Source organism: Haliotis rubra, unplaced genomic scaffold (genome assembly GCF_003918875.1).
Source record: "Haliotis rubra isolate DU_JTF1 unplaced genomic scaffold, ASM391887v1 Scf645, whole genome shotgun sequence".
NCBI classification, from domain to species: Eukaryota; Metazoa; Mollusca; class Gastropoda; order Lepetellida; family Haliotidae; genus Haliotis; species Haliotis rubra.
In genome coordinates this window covers 231,157-250,645 of record NW_025767352.1, presented here as the reverse complement: position 1 = coordinate 250,645, position 19,489 = coordinate 231,157, and the positions used below count along the sequence as shown (strand labels likewise).

At 39.1% G+C, this 19,489-nt stretch overlaps 1 protein-coding gene and 1 long non-coding RNA gene across 4 annotated transcripts; one reads left to right on the top strand and one right to left on the bottom strand.

Annotated features, from left to right (window-relative positions):
• The first annotated feature begins 136 nt into the window (after positions 1-136).
• Positions 137-17,085, top strand: LOC124256959. Its single transcript, XR_006893144.1, has 3 exons — positions 137-1,808; positions 13,695-13,700; positions 17,075-17,085. It is a non-coding gene; the product is annotated as an uncharacterized LOC124256959 (long non-coding RNA).
• Positions 5,260-18,000, bottom strand: LOC124256955 (kelch-like protein 20). Of its 3 annotated transcripts, none has more exons than XM_046690915.1 (10): positions 17,877-18,000; positions 17,287-17,419; positions 16,491-16,668; positions 14,205-14,321; positions 12,876-13,037; positions 10,673-10,843; positions 9,668-9,779; positions 8,201-8,826; positions 7,291-7,453; positions 5,260-5,651 (listed from the first exon to the last, which is right to left on the bottom strand). In XM_046690915.1, the coding sequence occupies exons 1-10, from the start codon at positions 17,885-17,887 to the stop codon at positions 5,597-5,599; spliced, it is 1,728 nt and encodes a 575-aa protein (XP_046546871.1). In that variant the 5' UTR covers positions 17,888-18,000; the 3' UTR covers positions 5,260-5,596. The 3 variants fall into 3 exon arrangements, with proteins under 3 accessions (XP_046546871.1, XP_046546870.1, XP_046546872.1); XM_046690914.1 differs by lacking the exon at positions 17,877-18,000 and adding an exon at positions 17,632-17,753; XM_046690916.1 differs by lacking the exon at positions 17,287-17,419 and having other exon boundaries at positions 17,877-17,993.
• Positions 18,001-19,489: the final 1,489 nt, after the last annotated feature.

Genomic DNA, 19,489 nt, shown 5'->3' with positions numbered 1-19,489 from the left:
TGATTGGTTGCAATCAGATTTAGTTCAAAAGTGATCATTCGCAAGGCCTCGGTAATTTCCGTATGCTTCGGGAAAACTAGAACCTCTTCCCCTGCCCGATGCACAAACGTTTCTTCTAGACAGAACTCAGTCATGTAATGGCGGATCAATGGCGTCTCCATCGCCCTCGTTGACAACGGACAAGCTAGCCATTTAATGTCTTGTGTGTCACATCAACACAATTCCCTGCAGATGGGGGACATTTGTGGCCCCACATTTGTTTGTATTAGTCAAGCTGGATCTAAATAACGTAAGACGTGTTGTGATTGGATAAAAAGAAGGGAGATAATTCGTGTTGCGACTTTTTGCCGCTTGGGGTTTACGAGAACCGGGAATTATGGCCGTATTAGAACAGAGGTTCGTAGGAAGATATGACAAGTAACTTCTGTGGGAAGAGAATGATCCGTTGTGTTCTGTATGAAAATTAGGTTGATATCCATGAATTCTCCCCCTTATGTGTATCATTTCTAAATGCCATTCAACGTCTTTATGTAATACCCATCAAAAGTTTAGACTCACTTAAAGCACTCACTATATGTCATGTATTATCTATATGGCTACATCGAAGATGAATTTCTCCACTAACTTGGGGGAACCAACTGCAAACCTTATGCAGATGAATTGCAGGAGGATCACGCATCAAATTGCTGAAAATTATGTGGAAATATTGTGTATACATGTGAACAGCTGCGTTTTGGTGTAAACTTTTGTTAAGAATTTGCCAATTTTCTCCAAGTTTCATCATTTATTGAACTTGTGACAATAATCTTTTCAACGTTACGAATTTGTTTTATAATTCATCAGTTCATGTGTCAACAGTACCTTTACTATGGAATATTTTGCAAAATGTAGTTTAGAACAGTTGCCTGAAGTAAGTGGCTATATTTACACTACTGAGTCTAAACTTTTGATGTGTAGTATATTAAACAAAACTGTATATAGTAGTCTCGTGGGGCAGTGGCCTAATGATTGCTTATCACCATGCTGCATATCTCATCCCATGTCCAGTATTAACAACTGCAGACTCTCCATGTATTTTCTGACCACTGGACTGTTGGCACCATGACCAGGTTTTGTGGATTGCATCAGATATCTGAGACTTGTGGGCATGTTCCCATGTTAAACAGACTGGCTGCAATACAACTGAATATCTCTTCAAAATGGCATCGGAACAAATTTTGTTTCTCACTCATTGGCTATTTATGTACTTTCTCTACTAATTCCTATATTGGGTATACATATTTTTCTCTTATGAATTGTCTTTCTGCCGTACAATTGTGTGTCTTGCTTTTGTGCTTCAGTGTATTTATCATTCACAGATCTGTACTTTGTGCACAGAAGTTCTAAACGCTGGTTCTGGACTCAATTCCAGAGTAGGTCCAGGAGCCCTGAAGCAGCCTTAGTACTAAGGCTATTGTTAAGGGGGCTATGGGGTAGCCTAGAGGTTCTTAACACTATATCTAGGCTTTGTGGACTCAATTCCAGAAGAGGTCCAAGACCCATGGAGCAGTCTTAGTACTAAGGCTATTGATAAGTTTTAGAGGCAAAGTGATCTTAGCCATAAGACTGGTCATTCTGTGTCCATATATTTGACTTGTCATTTAGTGTCCTTGTATTTAAGGTAAGATGAGGTTAGCACTAAGACTTGCCATTCCATGTTCAAGTATGGGAGTTATTATGGTCTTGGTACAAAAATGACGTTGTGCAAGCTCTCCCTTCTCAGTATCATGGACTTGTCGCAAAACAACCAACAACAACCCAGGAACCAAGTGTACGATTGTATTTTCTTTCTCCAAGCAGGCAAGCAATGGCCACGAGTGATCTGTCTTGTCACAAAGCTGAGGACACATGTCTGTCTATAAACCTTTACAAACTGATATTCACCTCTTTCTGTTAGTAGTTTTGTGCTTGATTTCAAGTAAGTTTTCCCAGAAAGCAATTGTCTATTGGATTTTCAGGATGTTTCTTTGTCTCTTTCATGTTAGAGTTTGTATTCTTTTGATTCCTTGGATATAACATTGTTTTCATTTTTAAAAAAACAAGATGGCTGCAAATGGCTGAAAAAATGCTGAGGCAGCAGTATTCAACACTATCAAAGCATTTTAAGGACATGAGACTGTGAATCATATGTCAAGTGTTTATGGCAGATATTTTAGTCTTGACCATTTGTGTCTTTCAGTAATCATATGTTTCTGTGAATATTTAGTGTTTTGTTGAGTAAAATCTGAGAAAATCCAAACCGTGTGATAGCCATTGAACTACACAAAAACACATCCACAAACTGTGTTTCATTGGTGTTTTCTCATGCCAGTGTTAACCTGCTAATGTTATATGTTATGTAAGGTAAAGTGTCCCCTCAAAGCCCACTTGTGGTTGTTGAAATTCTAACGTAAAGTTTGGGCCACTAGAATATTCAGCACACTTACACTGGTTTATGGAAGTATGTCCAGAGCTCCAGATAAGATTTAGCTCATGTGGGTACTGTACCCACTGTATTGTTTTGGAGTGGGTATTATGAATTTTGAGTGGGTATTTCATTTTCTGTTACCCACCGCTTTCAAATATGTGCGTATTTCACATATTTCACGTATTTCAGTCATTTTACTCACCTAAGTATTATGTCATTGAGTAAGTTTACTAAGCAGGTATGTTTTGCCTTATGTCATATTTAACCAACTTAAATATAATGGAAATGATTTCATAAAAAATCACTAGTCCTATACTAACAGTACAACTTGATAGCAATCGATGTCTGTTTCATTACGCAAGCGATTTTTATAAATATATTCCGTACGCATTTGTTTTAAACTTTTTGCGTATCTAACATTTTAAATGCGTAATTGGTATGCAACAATTGATTTTCAATGCGTAATTGGAAATTTTCTATGCGCATATTTTACCCGGATACACAGCTTATCTGGGCCTCTGTATGTCAGTGACCCTGATATCTCTGAGGCAAATATGATCTTGATGATCTTAATTTTAGAAGAAATGAAAAGTTACAGCCTAGTTTCATCAAGAATGAATCTAGCATCTTCTTTACCTTAGATCCTTAGGTAGCATTGCACTTCAAATCTTACGTAGTACTATACCCTTGTGGTCATCCACTCTACACCCTGCTTCAATATCAGGGCGGTGGGGTAGCCTAGTGGTTAAAGCGTTCGTATGTCACGCCAAAGCCCCGGGTTCGATTCCCCACATGGGTACAATGTATGAAGCCCATTTCTGGTGTACCCCGCTGTGATAATGCTGTATATTGCTAAGCGCAGAGTATAACTACACTCACTCACTCACTCACTCAATATCAGGCAGTGGTAGGATTTAAGAAACACTGATACAAACATGAGGTATCAAGTTCAGGCGACTTCTGTACAGTATTATTTCACTAAATGTATAGGGAAATGCTGCATTGTATGTAAATTTATTTTCACAAATGAGGGGGGAAAGATGTGTGTGCAAACCCTTGAAGTATTAACAGAAGCCAGGACAGACACTGTCATAAGTTACTTGTCATCTGTCGCAGTGTTGATTTGCTCAGATTTTACTCTAATGTATTTAATGGTTCCAAGTTTCCCAGCAATCTATTGATGCTATTGTGATACTCATGATGCTTCTCATGTACAAATATGTTTGGTGGTATCCACTTGTCTTTCAGAGTTACCTCCCTTGTCATGACTTCATGAGCTATTTTATGCTCCAATGTGTTCATCTCATATGCGTTCATTTGGTGGCTGATATTCCATGCATATGTTGCTGTTCCAAGAGGAATGGTGTTCCGTTGACACATCTGTGCAATAATGTAAATATACACTGTGAAAGATTGTTGTGTCAATAAATGTTTTATATGATATTCTTGTAATTGTGGTTATTATTATCATGATTATGTCACTTATATAGTGATTTACATGCCTGTGGGGTAGCCTAGTCGTTAAAGTGTTCGCTTGCCATGCCAAAGATCCGGGTTCGATTCCCCACATGGGTAAAATGTGAGAAGCCCATTTCTGGTGTCCCCCGCCGTGATATTGCTGGAATATTGCTAAAAGCGGCGTAAAACAAACTCACTCACTCACCATTCCAGTGAAACACACGAGCACGGTATGATGATGAAAAACCTGGAAACGTTACCGATGAGGCTGGTATTGCTGGAATATTGCTGAAACACAAAGTGGTATGATGAGTAAAACCAAACTCACTCACTCACAACATGCCTGTGCGTGAATCTGCTTTTCAATTCAGACTACTGTCAGAAAAGCTTTTTTCCTCCCAAGGTCACGAGACTGAAAATGACTTGACTGATCATCCATGACAGCTACAGTGGTGGACTATTTTTGGAATGGTTGAACGAGAAATTCATTAGGGTCCATTCATAATTTATGGCAAGGGGTGTGTGATTATGATTTTTATTCAGAAGCATGTACAATGTGAATGACCCCCCCTCCCAAAAAAAAAATTTACATACAAAGTAAGAAAGTGACCCCTTGCATATCATGTACAAAATCAATGACCCCCAATATTTTTTAAGCATAATATTGTAGTATTTTTATGTACAAAATTACTGACCTCCCCTAGTACATGTGTACAAAATTGCTGATCACACACACACACACACACACACACCCCAAGAACAAAATGGGTGACCCCCCTTAAAAGAATCATCAACCCCCCTGGCCATAAATTATGAATGGCCATTTTATGGAGACATGTTATCTGTCAATATCTAATCATTATAACATGGGTCGTGAAGTATGAAGCAAGTTGGCCCCTGTGATGGTGATATGGCTCGAATATACACCAACAGCTGCTAAACTTAGAGTTGGTTGTTGTTTAACGCCGCACTCAGCAATATTCAAGCTATATGTCGGCAGTCTGTAAATAATCGTGTCTTGACCAGACAATCCAGTGATCAACATCATGAGAATCGTTCGATGCAATTGGGATACAATGTGTCAACCAAGTAAGCATCCTGACCGCCCGATCCCGTTAGTCACCTCTCTCGTGACAAGCATGGGTTACTGAAGATCAATTCTAACCCGGACCTTCACGGGTATCATCTCTGTGGGGAAAACCTTGAAAGGTTTATGTACCACACACACACACACTGCTATTGTAATACAATTTCTTGCCCTTTTTGTCAAAACCAAATTAAGAGAAATCCAATCTACAGACCATACCTTCAGATTGAAATCACCTTTTTATCCCCAAAATATTACAACAAAATTGTTATGATAAATAGAGCATTTATTAAGATTCTTGTTATTTACAGACTAAGTATGAGTGATCATGTGGTTTAAGATTGAAATAGATCACAAAAATAGATCTAAAATGCATCACAGTCTTCAGCTATTACAATATGTCTTGTGTCTCATTGAGAAATAATAGTAAAAACACATGAAAGGTCCAGGGTAGCTCCTTCACAACTGCACCAAACATACACCTAGCGTGCTTCATGGGCTGTGTGGAGGTCCAGGGCTGCTACAACACAACTGCACCGAACATACACCTGGCCTGCTTCATGGGCTGTGTGAAGGTCCACGTATCTGTTGTAGGGTCATACACTTCACAACTGTTCAGCACCTTGCGAGCCCCGCCTAGACGGAATGAATAGGACTTTCCTACAAAAGACAAAATTGTTTATGAACATTGGTAGTTATTCAATTGCATTCAATTATTCACCTAAAAAAGCACACATTTTCACTTCAGTGACATCACTCTTGTTCTTGCAAGGTAGTATTTCTAGTCATATCCCGATGGCCGTCGATCAGGGGGCATTACTTAAATATTGTCCCTCTGCCCCGGGATATTACTGCAATATTACTTGTTTTGCAGATTGATGTAACTTTGTCTTGCTATCACTGAACGCGATCGTAAAATATCACTTTATTGAAAACTTCCAACATATAGTGCTGATACCTGGTTTCGAACCTGCAACCCTTTGCTTACTAGCTTTGCGGTTTTATTCACTAGGCTACGAAGGATCGCTGTGAGAATAAGATTGTTTGTCAGCATGAACCATGTGTTCCTCACAAGATGGGTCATGCGGGCAGCGCACCTGCAGGACACGGATAGCATTGCACGTGCATTGTGCGTGCAAGGCAAGGTGTCGGCTGCCAGTCTCATCCCAGTTGATTTCAACAGTAAATACCGAATATTGAAATTATATCTAAAGTACATCTTTGGTCGGTTTATAAGTACGATAAAACATGACCCTCGGTCATTATTAAGAAGTAAGGATGTTTTCCCTCGAGGAATGCCCTCGGGCGTTCTCTCGGGAAAACATCCTTACTCCTGATAATGCCCGCGGGTCATGTTTTATCCTATACTTATAAACCTCCAGTAATGTCACTTTAATATCTCGCCAGGTTCTCCCTTTACCTTGTAAACCTCTACAGGCAGTTTCGTTTCTAAGAAATCCCGGGGATTTTCTAAAGAATTGCCTGTGTCCCAGGGATTTTCTACACAATTGCCTGGGTCCCGGAGATTTTCTTCAGAACAGCCCGGGGATTTTCTGAGGAATATCCCTTGACTTTGAATTATTTACTTGTTCAAGTTTTGAAGATTGATATAACTTTGCTCTTCACAAGATGGGTAGTGCGTGCAGTGCACGTGCAGGACACGCGTGGAAGGCAAGGTATTGACTGCCAGTGTCATCCCAGCTGATTTCAACAGTACATCCCCAATATTAAAATCATATCTAAAGTATATCTTCGGTGGGTTCAGAAGTTGGAGTCCTCTGCCGCGGGCTTACTTTTTCAACAAAACCTCCTCCTCGGTTTTGATCCTTCACATAACGTCTGCCATGTTTTAATGACCCACACAATACCCTCCAATCAGCCACCACGCTATAAGACACTTGGATACGTAGACCGATCAACTGAACCACACACCACACTCAAACACCAAATTACAGTATGTACAAAAGTGGCTGAATAATGGAAGTTTCAGTTTACCATAACGGCAAAGTTCAAAGTCAAATCAAGGTGATAATTTTGAATGTTTAAACAAACAGAACATATACACTGAACCCATATACTAAATGTCCTCTCTTCGTACACCTGCTGAATGTAGATTAAACAACAAACACAGAACAAACCAAAGTTCATTTCTGAACCAAAACGACAAAGCAGTAAAGGCCATAAAGGTATTTCCAATATGGCTGCCATGGCAGATGAGTTAGAAGTTTCTAGGATTCACAATTAGGTGCATATTGAGTTATTGCAGCACTTCAATCTAGAAAGAAACTCTTTCACTCACCACCCATAGCAAAAAATCTTCCCATCATGCACCACTGCTCTCAGATGACTTCGTTCCTTGTTCATGGCTGTGACATACGTCCAGGAGTTGGAGCGTGGGTCGTAACGTTCAACGCTGCGCAGACGTCGGTTGTTGAACCCACCCACAGCATAAATGTACCCGTCTGAGGAATGGCAAAACCAAAATCAATGAGGATGTTTTTTATTATAGGATATTGATATAACGCACATATCCACGCAACTAGTACATGCTCAAGGCGCTTGTAATTTTTCCCTTGATCATTTGGTGTCAATCTCAACGGCACATCGCATTATCAATCTCAACTCCCTGGGCATCATGCAACTCTTGCAGCCACTAAGCGCACTGAGTTATTGCGGCTTTCTCATCCTTACGAGGTATGTTACATGTTAAACCCAAATCAGTGAGTGAGTGAGTTTAGTTTTACTCTGTCATGTGGGGAATGGAACCCGGGTGTTCGGCTTGACGAGTGAACGATCTAACCACTAGGCAACCCCATGGCCCTAAGCCCCAAGAAATTGTGAGCGAGTGAACTGGGTTTTTCTAGTTCATATTTAAGTCACCATAATCACCAAAATTTACTTTAAGGGTGCTGTAAGAAAAATTTAATTTGTTGTCATAGGCCAAGCTGACACGAGTAAACTTGGTTCAAATGTCGCTGTAACTGAAACCTTTTTCATAATAATTTCAAGGCAGTTGTTTACATCCCTCCATGCTACTGTTTTCTTTGGATCAGCCTAACATAGTAATGGTCAATGGTCAGTGAATTCCAAAATCGCATATTGATGCTCGTGATGTTAACCCCTGGATTGTCTCGCCAGAAGTGGATTATTTACTGACAGCTGTCACAAACAAACAAACAAACAAACTTTAAGGAGGTGATCTCACTTACTCATCTCCACTGCATCAAATCTGGCCCTTGGTTCCATCATGCTAGCCCTGGTCACCCACTTGTTCTCTGTTGGGTCAAACATACACACAATGGCCGATGGGAATATCTCCATCTGTGAGAAGCGTTCATCCCCGCCGATCACATACAGGTTCCCTTGACACACAACAGCAGCGTAGTTGGACCGACAGTCCGATTCACTTTTGAAAAAGTCAATCTGTGGCATCGTTTCCACTCTCCTGCACGCCAAGTCTCCGTCCTCCAGCTCGATGTGAACACACTTGACGTCTGCTTCTGTTACAGTGTACAGTTTGTTAGAAGAAGGACAGAGAGTTATTGCCCCTGATTTCCTGAGACAGTCATGTAAGACGTTTACTGCTTCGGATGAAAAACACTCTGTCGCATCGTGCCATTTGTTCTGAAGAGTGTCGTATTCAAAGAAACCGGCATGTTCTGTGTCAGGGTTTATTTGTAGAGAGTTTGTCAACTCGAACGCTGTACAGAACAGTCGACCATAGATGTTGAAGGCTTGAACGCTGGATGCAAGAATTGGAATGTTCTCTACATTGTCCCAACTGTTCTGGCGAAGGTCGTAACGCTCCACTGACCTCAATCTCGGACACAATGGCCTGAAATATTTACTGACTTTATATTCATACGGTAAATAAACGCAACACAATTTTAAACGTAAGACATAGGGGAAATACAAAAGTGATCTATCTTCACCACTCAAGTTTGCCTCTATCAAGAAAAAATATATTCCATATTTAAGCTGCTCAATATTTATGAGGTAGGTATCTAATAAAGCTTCTCTTGAAGAAAACGATGTATGTCGCTTTTTTGAAGCACATCATTTATAAAGTTTTTATTGTGTTTTTTGATCTGAATGCATTTTTATATTATTGCTGTCTGACACATGCATTTATAAAGTTATTTATTGTGTTTAACCTTTGTATAGCATGATTGCATAAATTAAAACAATGTCCAAATATATTATCCAGCTGTCTTGACTGAAATGTTATTATCCGACAGAACCCCCATTAAATTTTGCAATAAAAGTTATCAAAACAAAACAAAATCTTCTCATAACCTCTGTTCTAATACCTAACCCTTTCTGCTTCCTGCATGATTCTCCAACAGGATTCAAAAGTCACTAGTAGTTGTAGTAGACAATGGTAGCCATAAATTAAAACAATGTCCAAATATTAAAGCTCCATCGCCTCGCTGACAAAATTAGCCAGTTGTCATGTAATGGGGATATACTATAATGTTATTGGGACTAACGATGTAACAATCTTTTTTAATCCTTCAATTTTACGAGGACCCCATTAAATAGCATTATGTAGGAAGATAAAAGTTATCAGTTACTTCAACCTCAGTTAAAACACATCCATTCAAAAGCAACTGAAAAGTCCTATCTCCTTCAATAAAAGATTTGGAAATCCAGCATTGCCAGTATGTGAAACTTGCCCTGTGCGAGACTGCAGATATCCCCCAATGCTGTAGACGAACTTCACAGCCTTGCGCTTGTCCTGGATACTTCCAGTGGAGTTGAGCTGGTTCTCAATGACTAACCTGACATCTGAGTTAGAAACATGACAGAGTAAGATTTGGTTTCGATTGTTTGTTGTTTAAATGACCAGTTGCCAAGGTGAAGTGAAATTGGGTTTAACGCCACGCTGGAGAATATTTCGCTCATATGACTGACGTGCATGCGTGTGTATGTGTAGGTGCAGCTGCTTGTACTAGCCCAGACTGAAGCTGGGTTTATAGTGCTTGCCCACTGAGATACCATGCCGCAGTGAAGCATGAATACCCCACTCAGACACATTATACTGACTCCAAGCCGACCAGTCCTTGTTGTACCCATTAATGCCGAGCGCCAGGCAGGGACCAACAAGTACCATATTTTAACGTCTTTTGGTATGATGCGGTCGGGGATCGAACCCGCGACCTTTCACTCTCCGGGCGGACGCTCTAACCACTACACCATGGAGGCGGTCCCAGTCGCCAAGCAATATTAATAGTAACAAGTATATAGTCATGATTTTCATGACTATGGGGCACATCTGGTTCTAGAGATTTGCTGCTTCAGTGTTTGAATTTGGGAGAACCGTGAAGATCTGGGTTAGAATTGATCTTCAATTACCCATGCTTGTCGTCAGAGGCGACTAATGGGATCGGATGGTCAAGTTCGCTGACTTGGTTGACATATCAAGTATACCAATTGCTTGGTTCAATGCTCATGTTGTTGATCACTTGATTGTCTGGTCCAGACTCAATTATTTACAGACCGCCTCCACATAGCTGGAATATTGCTGAGTGCGGCGTAAAACTTAAGTCACTCACTCACTCACTCAATTTGAATTTGGCGACCACCAAAATCTGTATCTTGCAACATAAGGTTATGACAACGGTTGCATGAGTTTCATGTTTAAATTTGTCAAAACCGGTGTCATGGCAACAATATCCTACCTGGGTTTTCCACAACTACTGCGCTGTTCTTGAATCGACTCAGGTGGTTGTCTGGGATACACTGTAGTCTCACGTATTTGAGAATGTCTGGCAAGTCCAGGATCCTGGACATTGGGTCATGCTCCATCCAGCTGACAATGGCCTCAAGCACGACAGCCTCACCAGAAAATCCTGAAGTGTGGGGAACAGTAGTGTTAGGAATTGGTTCAAATCTCACAATTGATGATTACAAATGAGCAATCATCGAAAAAATTTCAGATTTTCCTTTTCAGGTTGTTATTGCAGATAAGTATAACTGGGTCTCTGTTGTTTTTTATGTATTTAGAAACTGCGCAAATTTCATTGGCAAACTTCACATCCAACTTGCTACTAATATATCATGAACATAAACATCCTGGAGTCTTTAAGAAATATGCAGCCATAATGTTTCAGTCAGTGAAGTGAGTTTTCTAAAATTAAACAGGTTTTCAGACACTGACAGCTTCTAACATATGTTCCATCGTCAAGTGTTTCAAACACTAAAACAGTAGTGGCAAAATCGTTGTGTTCGATTATGAGAAAACGTGATCGATCGCTTGGTTGTTTGGTCACTACGACCAATCTTTAATTATTTCAATTGATCTGAACACTACAGGGAACAGTCCATCATTTATTGTGACAGCTGGCTCATCGCTGTACACTATAACATGTGTTTATAGTCAGTTGAGATGTGTTCACGAAAAATTACAGATCAACATCCGAAGTTTGTTTATATTCGAAAATGACAATAATTTTGCTTAATACTCTTGAAAATTACAAAATTTAATGTTTCATTAACCCTGATCTTTAACAGCAGGTTTTTTTTAATACTGCAGAGGCCCAGATAAGCTGCGTATCCGGGTAAAATACGCATAGAAAATTTACAATTATGCATTGAAAAATAATTGTTGTGTACCGATTACGCATTTAAAATGTTACATATGCAAAAAGTTTAAAACAAATGCGTACGGAATATATTTATAAACATCGCTTGCGTAATGAAAAAGACATGATTGCTATCAAGTTGTACTGTTAGTATAGGACTAGTGTTGTACTGTCAGTACAGGACTAGTGATTTTTTATGAAATCATTTCCATTATATTTAAGTTGGTTTTGATTAGGTATGACATAAGGCAGAACATACCTGCTTAGTAAACTTACTCAATGACATAATACTTAGGTGAGTAAAATGACTGAAATACGCACGTATTTGAAAGCAGTGGGTAACGGAAAATGAAATACCCACTCAACATTCATAATACCCACTCCAAAAAAATACAGTGGGTACAGTACCCACATGAGCCAAATCTTATCTGGAGCTCTGATACTGTACTATACACCATAGATCAGAAATACTAAAACAAAGAGCAAAACATTTTAACATTTTATGAATATAGTAATGGATGTTATTGTGATTTCCCAAACCCTTGAATCATGTTTTCAGACATCATACATTTTCAGATGGCAGTGTATATTTGTGCTATACACATGTACTACATTCACTACTCAGATATAGTAAATACTCAAATATTGGCTTGTTTTTAAGGTAAAGTTGTCTTTATCAGAGGTTTTACATCTGCTCATGTGACTAGCGAGAAAATGAATGTTTCTAAAGGGTGCGAAGTAGACACATAACATGAGGATATATCCCCGTGGAATTCTACTGGGATTGAAGTGATAAAAATACTTGTGAACAAAAAAAATAAACACATTTAACTATATGGCTTTTCACGTCAACATACAGTAGTATGTTAAGATATTCCATTCATAAAAACAACGAATACTAAGTATGGATCTATTTTTGAAGATGCAACAAAAAACTGTACCGTTTTGTGAGATTTTAACCAATTTTTAGTTTTCCATCCTCAACATTGGCCCTATTTCTTAATAATGAAATTTGTAAACCAAGTGTACTATTTAACAACCATGCCTTTCTACACAGGAGAAATGTCCCAGATAGCATTCGGACGTTGGCCCAACATTGGCAATGTTGGCAAAGCCATTGCCAACGTTGGGCCAACGTTGGAATGCTATCTGGGGTACTCTCTACTGCCTAATAATAATATAGTCAGTATACATGTACTATAGGCCTGTGGCCTCGTAAGTGCAAATAAAGACTAACACGATTTAACGACCTAACCATCTTACATGAGAGAAGATTCTGAAGGAATGGAGTCTGACCTACCTAGACACAAGTCTTCATACTGCAGGATTCTGATGAGTGCCTCGGTCTTCAGTGCCAGGAACTCTTCTGTCTTAGAGACGACAGGGAATCGCAACTTGACCAGCTGAACACACTTGACCTGGAGTTCAGTGCACTCAAAACTTTCTGCAAACTCCTGGATACCTATGGGGAATGTTCCAGGAACAGTCATATACCATTCAAAAAAAGTAGGGGATATTCCATTTTTCGAGCATACTAATAGACAATGCCAATGCATGAGAAAAAGTAATATATATCCATACAGATGAAACATTTCCAAAGGAATGGAATAAATGGTCACATTTTCCCTTAATTTCTCTTCATCATTTGCATTTTATCAATCTTGAAAATCCAATATCCCCTAATTTTTTGGAATGGTATATATGTTGACTTCAAGAAATGTTATGTGGATACTTTCCCATTGCATAAAGAAATATTAGTGCCAAGATTTTCACAGCTACCTTACTGAGTACATGCAAATTTCTCGTAAGCTATAACCAGTGTATGAAAGAAGCCCAAAAGCCAGCCAGACAGGAAGAGATTTAACCAGTCCTTCTTAAATCCTAAACAGACAGTGCCAGTGGACACGTTATCTGAATATTGTTTTCACCCGTCCATCGGGCTGGCTAGCTGTAAAATTAGACCGACCGGCAGAAATCTAGTCCATCTCGGGCGGTCGGACGGGCCTTATTTCATACACTGCTATAACATATAAACCTTAAAACAAACACGTTCACATGAAAATAAGACTGATTTCTGTTTACACTCAGTTGTCACAACTTATGATAAATGACTTAAAAGCATCATGTCGATAGTATCTCATGTATGGACACTGTTGTCTCATACTGATTAGTAGAAAACCTGTCGTAAAAAACAGCTTCTTCAATCTGCACTGAAAAATGATCTGACATACAAAAAGCCTGGCTATATACAAAACATTAAGTTTTATAAAAGTTGATATGCTTGATCTTTCTTTGTCTACATATATTAAGAAATTGTTTCAGAAGCAAAGCAAATCATTCTACATCATAAATGAATTAAAAGACTACTACCAAGTAGATATTTCAAAATTTCATAAAATTAATTACACTCTTAGTTCACTACATATTTTTATCAAATGTATATATTCATAAATGTTTTTTGCCGGCCTGCACTCCTACTGATTAAGTTTGGAGACGAGAGACACACAAACAAAACAAAATATGTCCGGTACCTGCGGTAATCTGGATTTGTCCCAGATCTAATTTGTATCCCTGACATCAAAAATTTCTACAGATGAATGAAATAAGCTTTCAATGTAAGCAATAATACCTAGACAATTAGAGGCATCAATTTCCTTCTCAATAAAACCACAGCAGATCCTCTTGATATCAGACATCTGCAGAATGTCTGCAGACACCAGCAGATCCTGCACATTGTCTCTGGTCACTGAAACAGATATGTGTTATCCATAAGAGCAGCTTTTGAAATTAATGCTTGACTGGAAGCCGAAGACAACAAATTATGCTAAGAACAAGTAAATATCTGAGCATACAAGCATATAGGGCACGGTATTGCAGAGAATTTTCATATTGCAATATATATTAACAAAAAAATACTTATAATCGAGTTAATGCTTGATTTATAAAGCAAAAACACAACAAAATCACCATGCTTGATTAAGCTTTAATAATTACTTTTAATCCTGACAAAATAAATATGTAAATAATATTTGGCACAAATAAAAAAAGAAAGGAACAATTTATAAAACGGAAATATCCGAAGATGTCCGAGTGGTACAAAGTCTTTTCGAATGCATGTCAAAATACCGGTTTTCAATCAGAGTATCGCAATACGTATCGTTTTCATTTCTGAACCGGTATATACCGGTAAACTGGTTATATTGCGCAGCCCTACAAGCATATGCTGAAAGTGCAAATGGACATCGTTACCAGGACAGAGGAAAGAGGCGATGATGTCCACAAAAGGCTGGTTTTGTCTCTTCAACCATTCTCTGATTCAAATCCAAAAGTTCATTACCTATGATTACCAATGAAAATATTCTGTCACAACTTTTGCCTCTGAGTATATCAGATTTTCAACCAAGGCAGGTAACTCTAACCTGCTTACAAAACCATATTCAAACTGCAATGCTATTCATGTCTATACAAGTTGTGCATCAGCATTTGAACACATGAAAAAGTATGTTTTTCCACAAAATTACATAAATTATAAACAACATAAAAAGTCCCCAAAAGAGCAGCACTGTCAGTCTTTACAGGCAAATCAAAAGATCAGAAACATGATTTGGTTCGTTTGGTTTGTTGTTTAACGCCACACTCTGCAATAATCCAGCTATATGGCGGTGGTCTGTAAATAATTGAGTCTGGACCACACAATCCAGTGATCAACAGCATTAGCATCTACCTGTGCAAATGGATTACAACAACATGTGTCAACCATGCCAGCGAGCATCACCACCCGATCCTATTAGTCGCCTCTTACGACAAGCAGGGGCGGTGGGGTAGCCTAGTGGTTAAAGCGTTCGCTCGTCACACCGAAGACCCGGGTTCGATTCCCCACATGGGTACTATGTGTGAAGCCCATTTCTGGTGTTCCCCCGCCGTGATATTGCTGGAATATTGCTAAAAGCGGCGTAAAACAGTACTCACTCACTCTTATGTCAAGCATGGGTTACTGAAGATCAATTTAACCAGGATCTTCATGGGTCCAAACTGTGCATGATGAATCTAGGTTACAAGGGTCATAATGAACTAAACGTAGTGGTCCCTTGAGCTCATTACATTACAAACCTCTAGTGACGTCACCCTATTGTCTCGCCCACTTCTCCTGTTACAGAGTAAACCTCCACAAGTAGTTTTGCGGTCATTTTCTAAGAAATCCTGGGGATTTTCTACAGAATGCCCGGGGTCTTCATGAGGAATAGCCATTGATTTTGAATTATTTTACTTGTACAGGTTTTGAACATTGATATTACTTTGTCTTGCTGTTACTAAATATGTTCGCAAAATATCACAATATTGAAAACTTCCAACATACAGTGCTGCAGTGAACCAGCAACCCTTCACTTACTAGCTTGGCGGTTTTATCCACTAGGCTACAAAGGATCGCTGTGAAGATCATGATTGTTTGTCAGTATGAACCGTGTGCTCCTCACAAGATGGGTAGTGCAGACAGCGCATGTGCAGGACACGGGTAGCGCATGCAGAGAATGTGCATTGCATGTATCAAGGTATCGGCTGCCAGTCTCATCCCAGTTGATTTCAACATTTAATACCAAATTTTGAAATTATGTCTAAAGTATATCTTTGGTCGGTTCATAAGTAGCATCAAAACCTCCTCCTAGGTTTCGTTTGAAAAAGTAAGCCTGGGGCAGAGGGAAATTGGGGAGGGCTGATAAACCTCCCCTCCGGTTTTGATCCTTCACATATAGTTTACTGTATAATGTCTGTAGGGGCAGGTTTGTTCTAAACATTGTTTACTAACTTTTCTCTTTGACTTAATAGTAGGCAGAAGGTAAAAATGTTTAGAGCCCAGAGGAAATACAGCATTATAACACTGATGGGGGTCTGTACTGATAACACACATCACACCCACCTGTGAGGATACCGGAGTACATGTATTCCACAAGTCGGCGTACAGCATCCATCTTGAGGTTGTCCATGGTGATGAGGCCGGTCTGGGATTCCTGGAAGCCTGCTGTGAACATGGCACGGAAATAGTCGCTGTTAAGCGCCAAAACCAGACGATGGGCAGATAACTCCTCACCATTGACCTGAAATTATGAAAGATATATTATCATCTAACTAAATCTCACATTGCTTATATATAACTGAGGACAGATTTAACAAAATATGAACTGCATTATTGTCCGTATTTAGAGAGTATCAGAAGAGTTAGTCGCCTCTAACATTTATTTGTTTGTTGTTTAGTGCTGCACTCAATAATATTCCAGCCTGGACTAGACAATCCAATGATCAACAACAAGAGCATCAATTTACGCAATTGGGATATGATGATGCTTCGCCTCTTAAGTGAGTGAGTGAGTTAATATTTAACGTCACATCGGCAATATTTCAGCCATATAGTGACGATTCGCCTCTTAAGACCAGTGTGGGTTGCTGAAGATAAGTTCGAACCTGGATCTTCATGGGTTACACTTTAGGAAACCCCTATCTAAGCATAATCTCCACATTAGACTACAGAGTTTGGAGAAAGAAGGCTGCACATTTATGTAGGAAAGTTGAAATTAGCAATTTCCATCTCATTTCCTTATTAATGTTAAAATGATACCAAATTTATCAGATGGGTTTTTCACATTTGATAGCACTTTCAGTGATATGATAAAATAATAAACATAAAACTCTACAGATGTGTGTCACATATTACTTACACTCAATGTGACATCACACAACTCCTGGCTCTTCCAGAACTCTGACAAACCAGTTAATGTCTTCTGGCTTATTGTTTTGTTTGTAATTTTATGGCCATCATTGCTTTCTTTAATTACAAAGTTGTTGTGTTTCCTGGAAGAGAACAGATGATAAAGGGTACTTTTCAATGGGAAAGAGGTATTGGCCAATCATTGGCTCAGTAACCTTTAGAATAATACCTTTAAATAGAAATTGATCATTAAGTTGAAAAATATTTCATTTCAGTTAAAGGTAGTCCATGTATCTTAGATATCCCAAACCTAAAAACTGTTAGTATATACAGTGTTATGTTAGAAAACGTTTACAAATATAGTAGTATAAGGGGCGTATCCCATGCATCGATCGCCTGTGCCTTGTTCCTATAGTAGTATAAGGGGCGTATCCCATGCATCGATCGCCTGTGAAATATACGTATTGTCTTTTGTTTCTTAGCGGTATGTAAGACAATCAAGAGTTATCTTATCTTGGATCAACGTCGTTACTTTGCTAATATGTACAAGAGTCATCAGATTACTGTTAGTTAATCGAGAAGTGGGTGGAAACACCTTACCCCGGCGGCATCGCGGCGATATGATGCTTGTTACCGTAAAATTCAAATAAACGTCGTGGTGTTATCTGAGCGTCATCGGATTTCTTTGTTGATGTTATCAATGCGACACCTATGGGTTATAAGATGCACGCCAGGGGCTGGTAACTCTTGTAGTAATTGTTTCTCATTTCGCTATTTTGAGTGTCCGCTCGCTAGTACAACAGAGAAGCTGGTTCGGTTCCAAAATGACCACAGTTGTTTTCACACTCCTTTCAACCCCCTGGTTTGTTTTACGCTACCATTCGCTTTCCATCCAACATTTCCACTGCACAACAACACGTATAATAACGTTCCAATCCTTTCCTAAAGTATAAAGTAAAATTTGTCATTCCCAAACCAAATCTGTCCTATATTATTAGGAACCTTGAAAGAACACGCAGACAGCGTACATACATGTAGTTATGACGCAAAGCATTAAAGAAATGCAGCTGACAGTCCAATTTGAGTGAGTGAGTTAAAATTTAGGGTCACATCGGCAATATTTCAGCCATACCGGGACGAGAACAAATTTGACATTCATAAATATTATACATCTATAATTGTATATTATATACACCTGTCGGCAACATAATAACACTATTTGGACAATACACAATATAAAAACAGGCTATAGATCGCCAGCGACTGAAGGTTGATCACCATACCAGGGAACACGGGGTTTACAGTACTTTTGCTACCTGCATGGACCCTAGCTGGAATTACACCATCCCTTAAGCCGTTGGCGATTGTACTCCAATTTAGCCAGACATTAAAAGATTACAGGGCAAAAGAAAGTCATCACCGACTTCACTTGAGCAAAGACTAGAAACGAAGACGTAAATGAGATTTGTGATAATTATTTTACGAACAGAAATCAGTTTTCAATAATTTGACTGAAAATTCATTGTAATGCTGGTTGCGCATTTATCGCAATTATTATGTCGTAAAGATGTGTATCATATACACACATATCAACACCAGTGGCTGTATCATCAAAGGTGGAACGTATTGTGAAATGATTGTCCTACTGAAAGTGTAAATAAGACCACATCCTTGAAAGTATATTTAACCTGACTGCAGTTTTAATAGTAGAATATGTGTTCGTTTAATTTATGGTATTCATGGCTAAATTTGTCAGTATCGCCATCAGCTGAGTCCCCGTTGTCTACCAAGTATGGTGATTCTTATTTCATTTGCGGGCGATCTACAGCTAGTGCTATAACAGTTACGTTACGTGTCTAACTGTGATATTCTAGTTCTTTTATTGTCCTTTGGCGACAGATGTTATAAATTATGAATTATTAACGTGTGCCCTGTTTAGTCACGATATGGCTGAAATATTACCTAAGTGACTATAAATTTTAACTCACTCACTCACACACCCACCCACCAAACCCACACACCCACTCACTCGTTTGATCTGCCCAACCTGTTTTTATAGCACTGTGTACAGTTTGAAGTTGAAGTCATCGCCGTTGTCATACCATCTTTGTGGAAGTGTTTGGTCACTCATTTTCACCCCTTTTGGTCTTGTTCGTAAATCCCATCTTGTGTTGGTCATTTGCATTTGCTCGGTGTGCTGTGCTTATGGATTT

Bases quoted from the DNA above. Each gene is read 5' to 3' on its own strand.
- LOC124256955 (XM_046690914.1), bottom strand. From the start codon at position 17,717: ATGCATGGGATACGCCCCTTATACTACTATAGGAACAAGGCACAGGCG. The intron at 13,038-14,204 runs GTATTATTGCTT...CATTCCCCATAG, and splicing joins TGATGCCTCTAATTGTCTAG to GTATCCAGGAGTTTGCAGAA. The intron at 7,454-8,200 runs GTAAGTGAGATC...GCCATTCCTCAG, and splicing joins ATTTGATGCAGTGGAGATGA to ACGGGTACATTTATGCTGTG.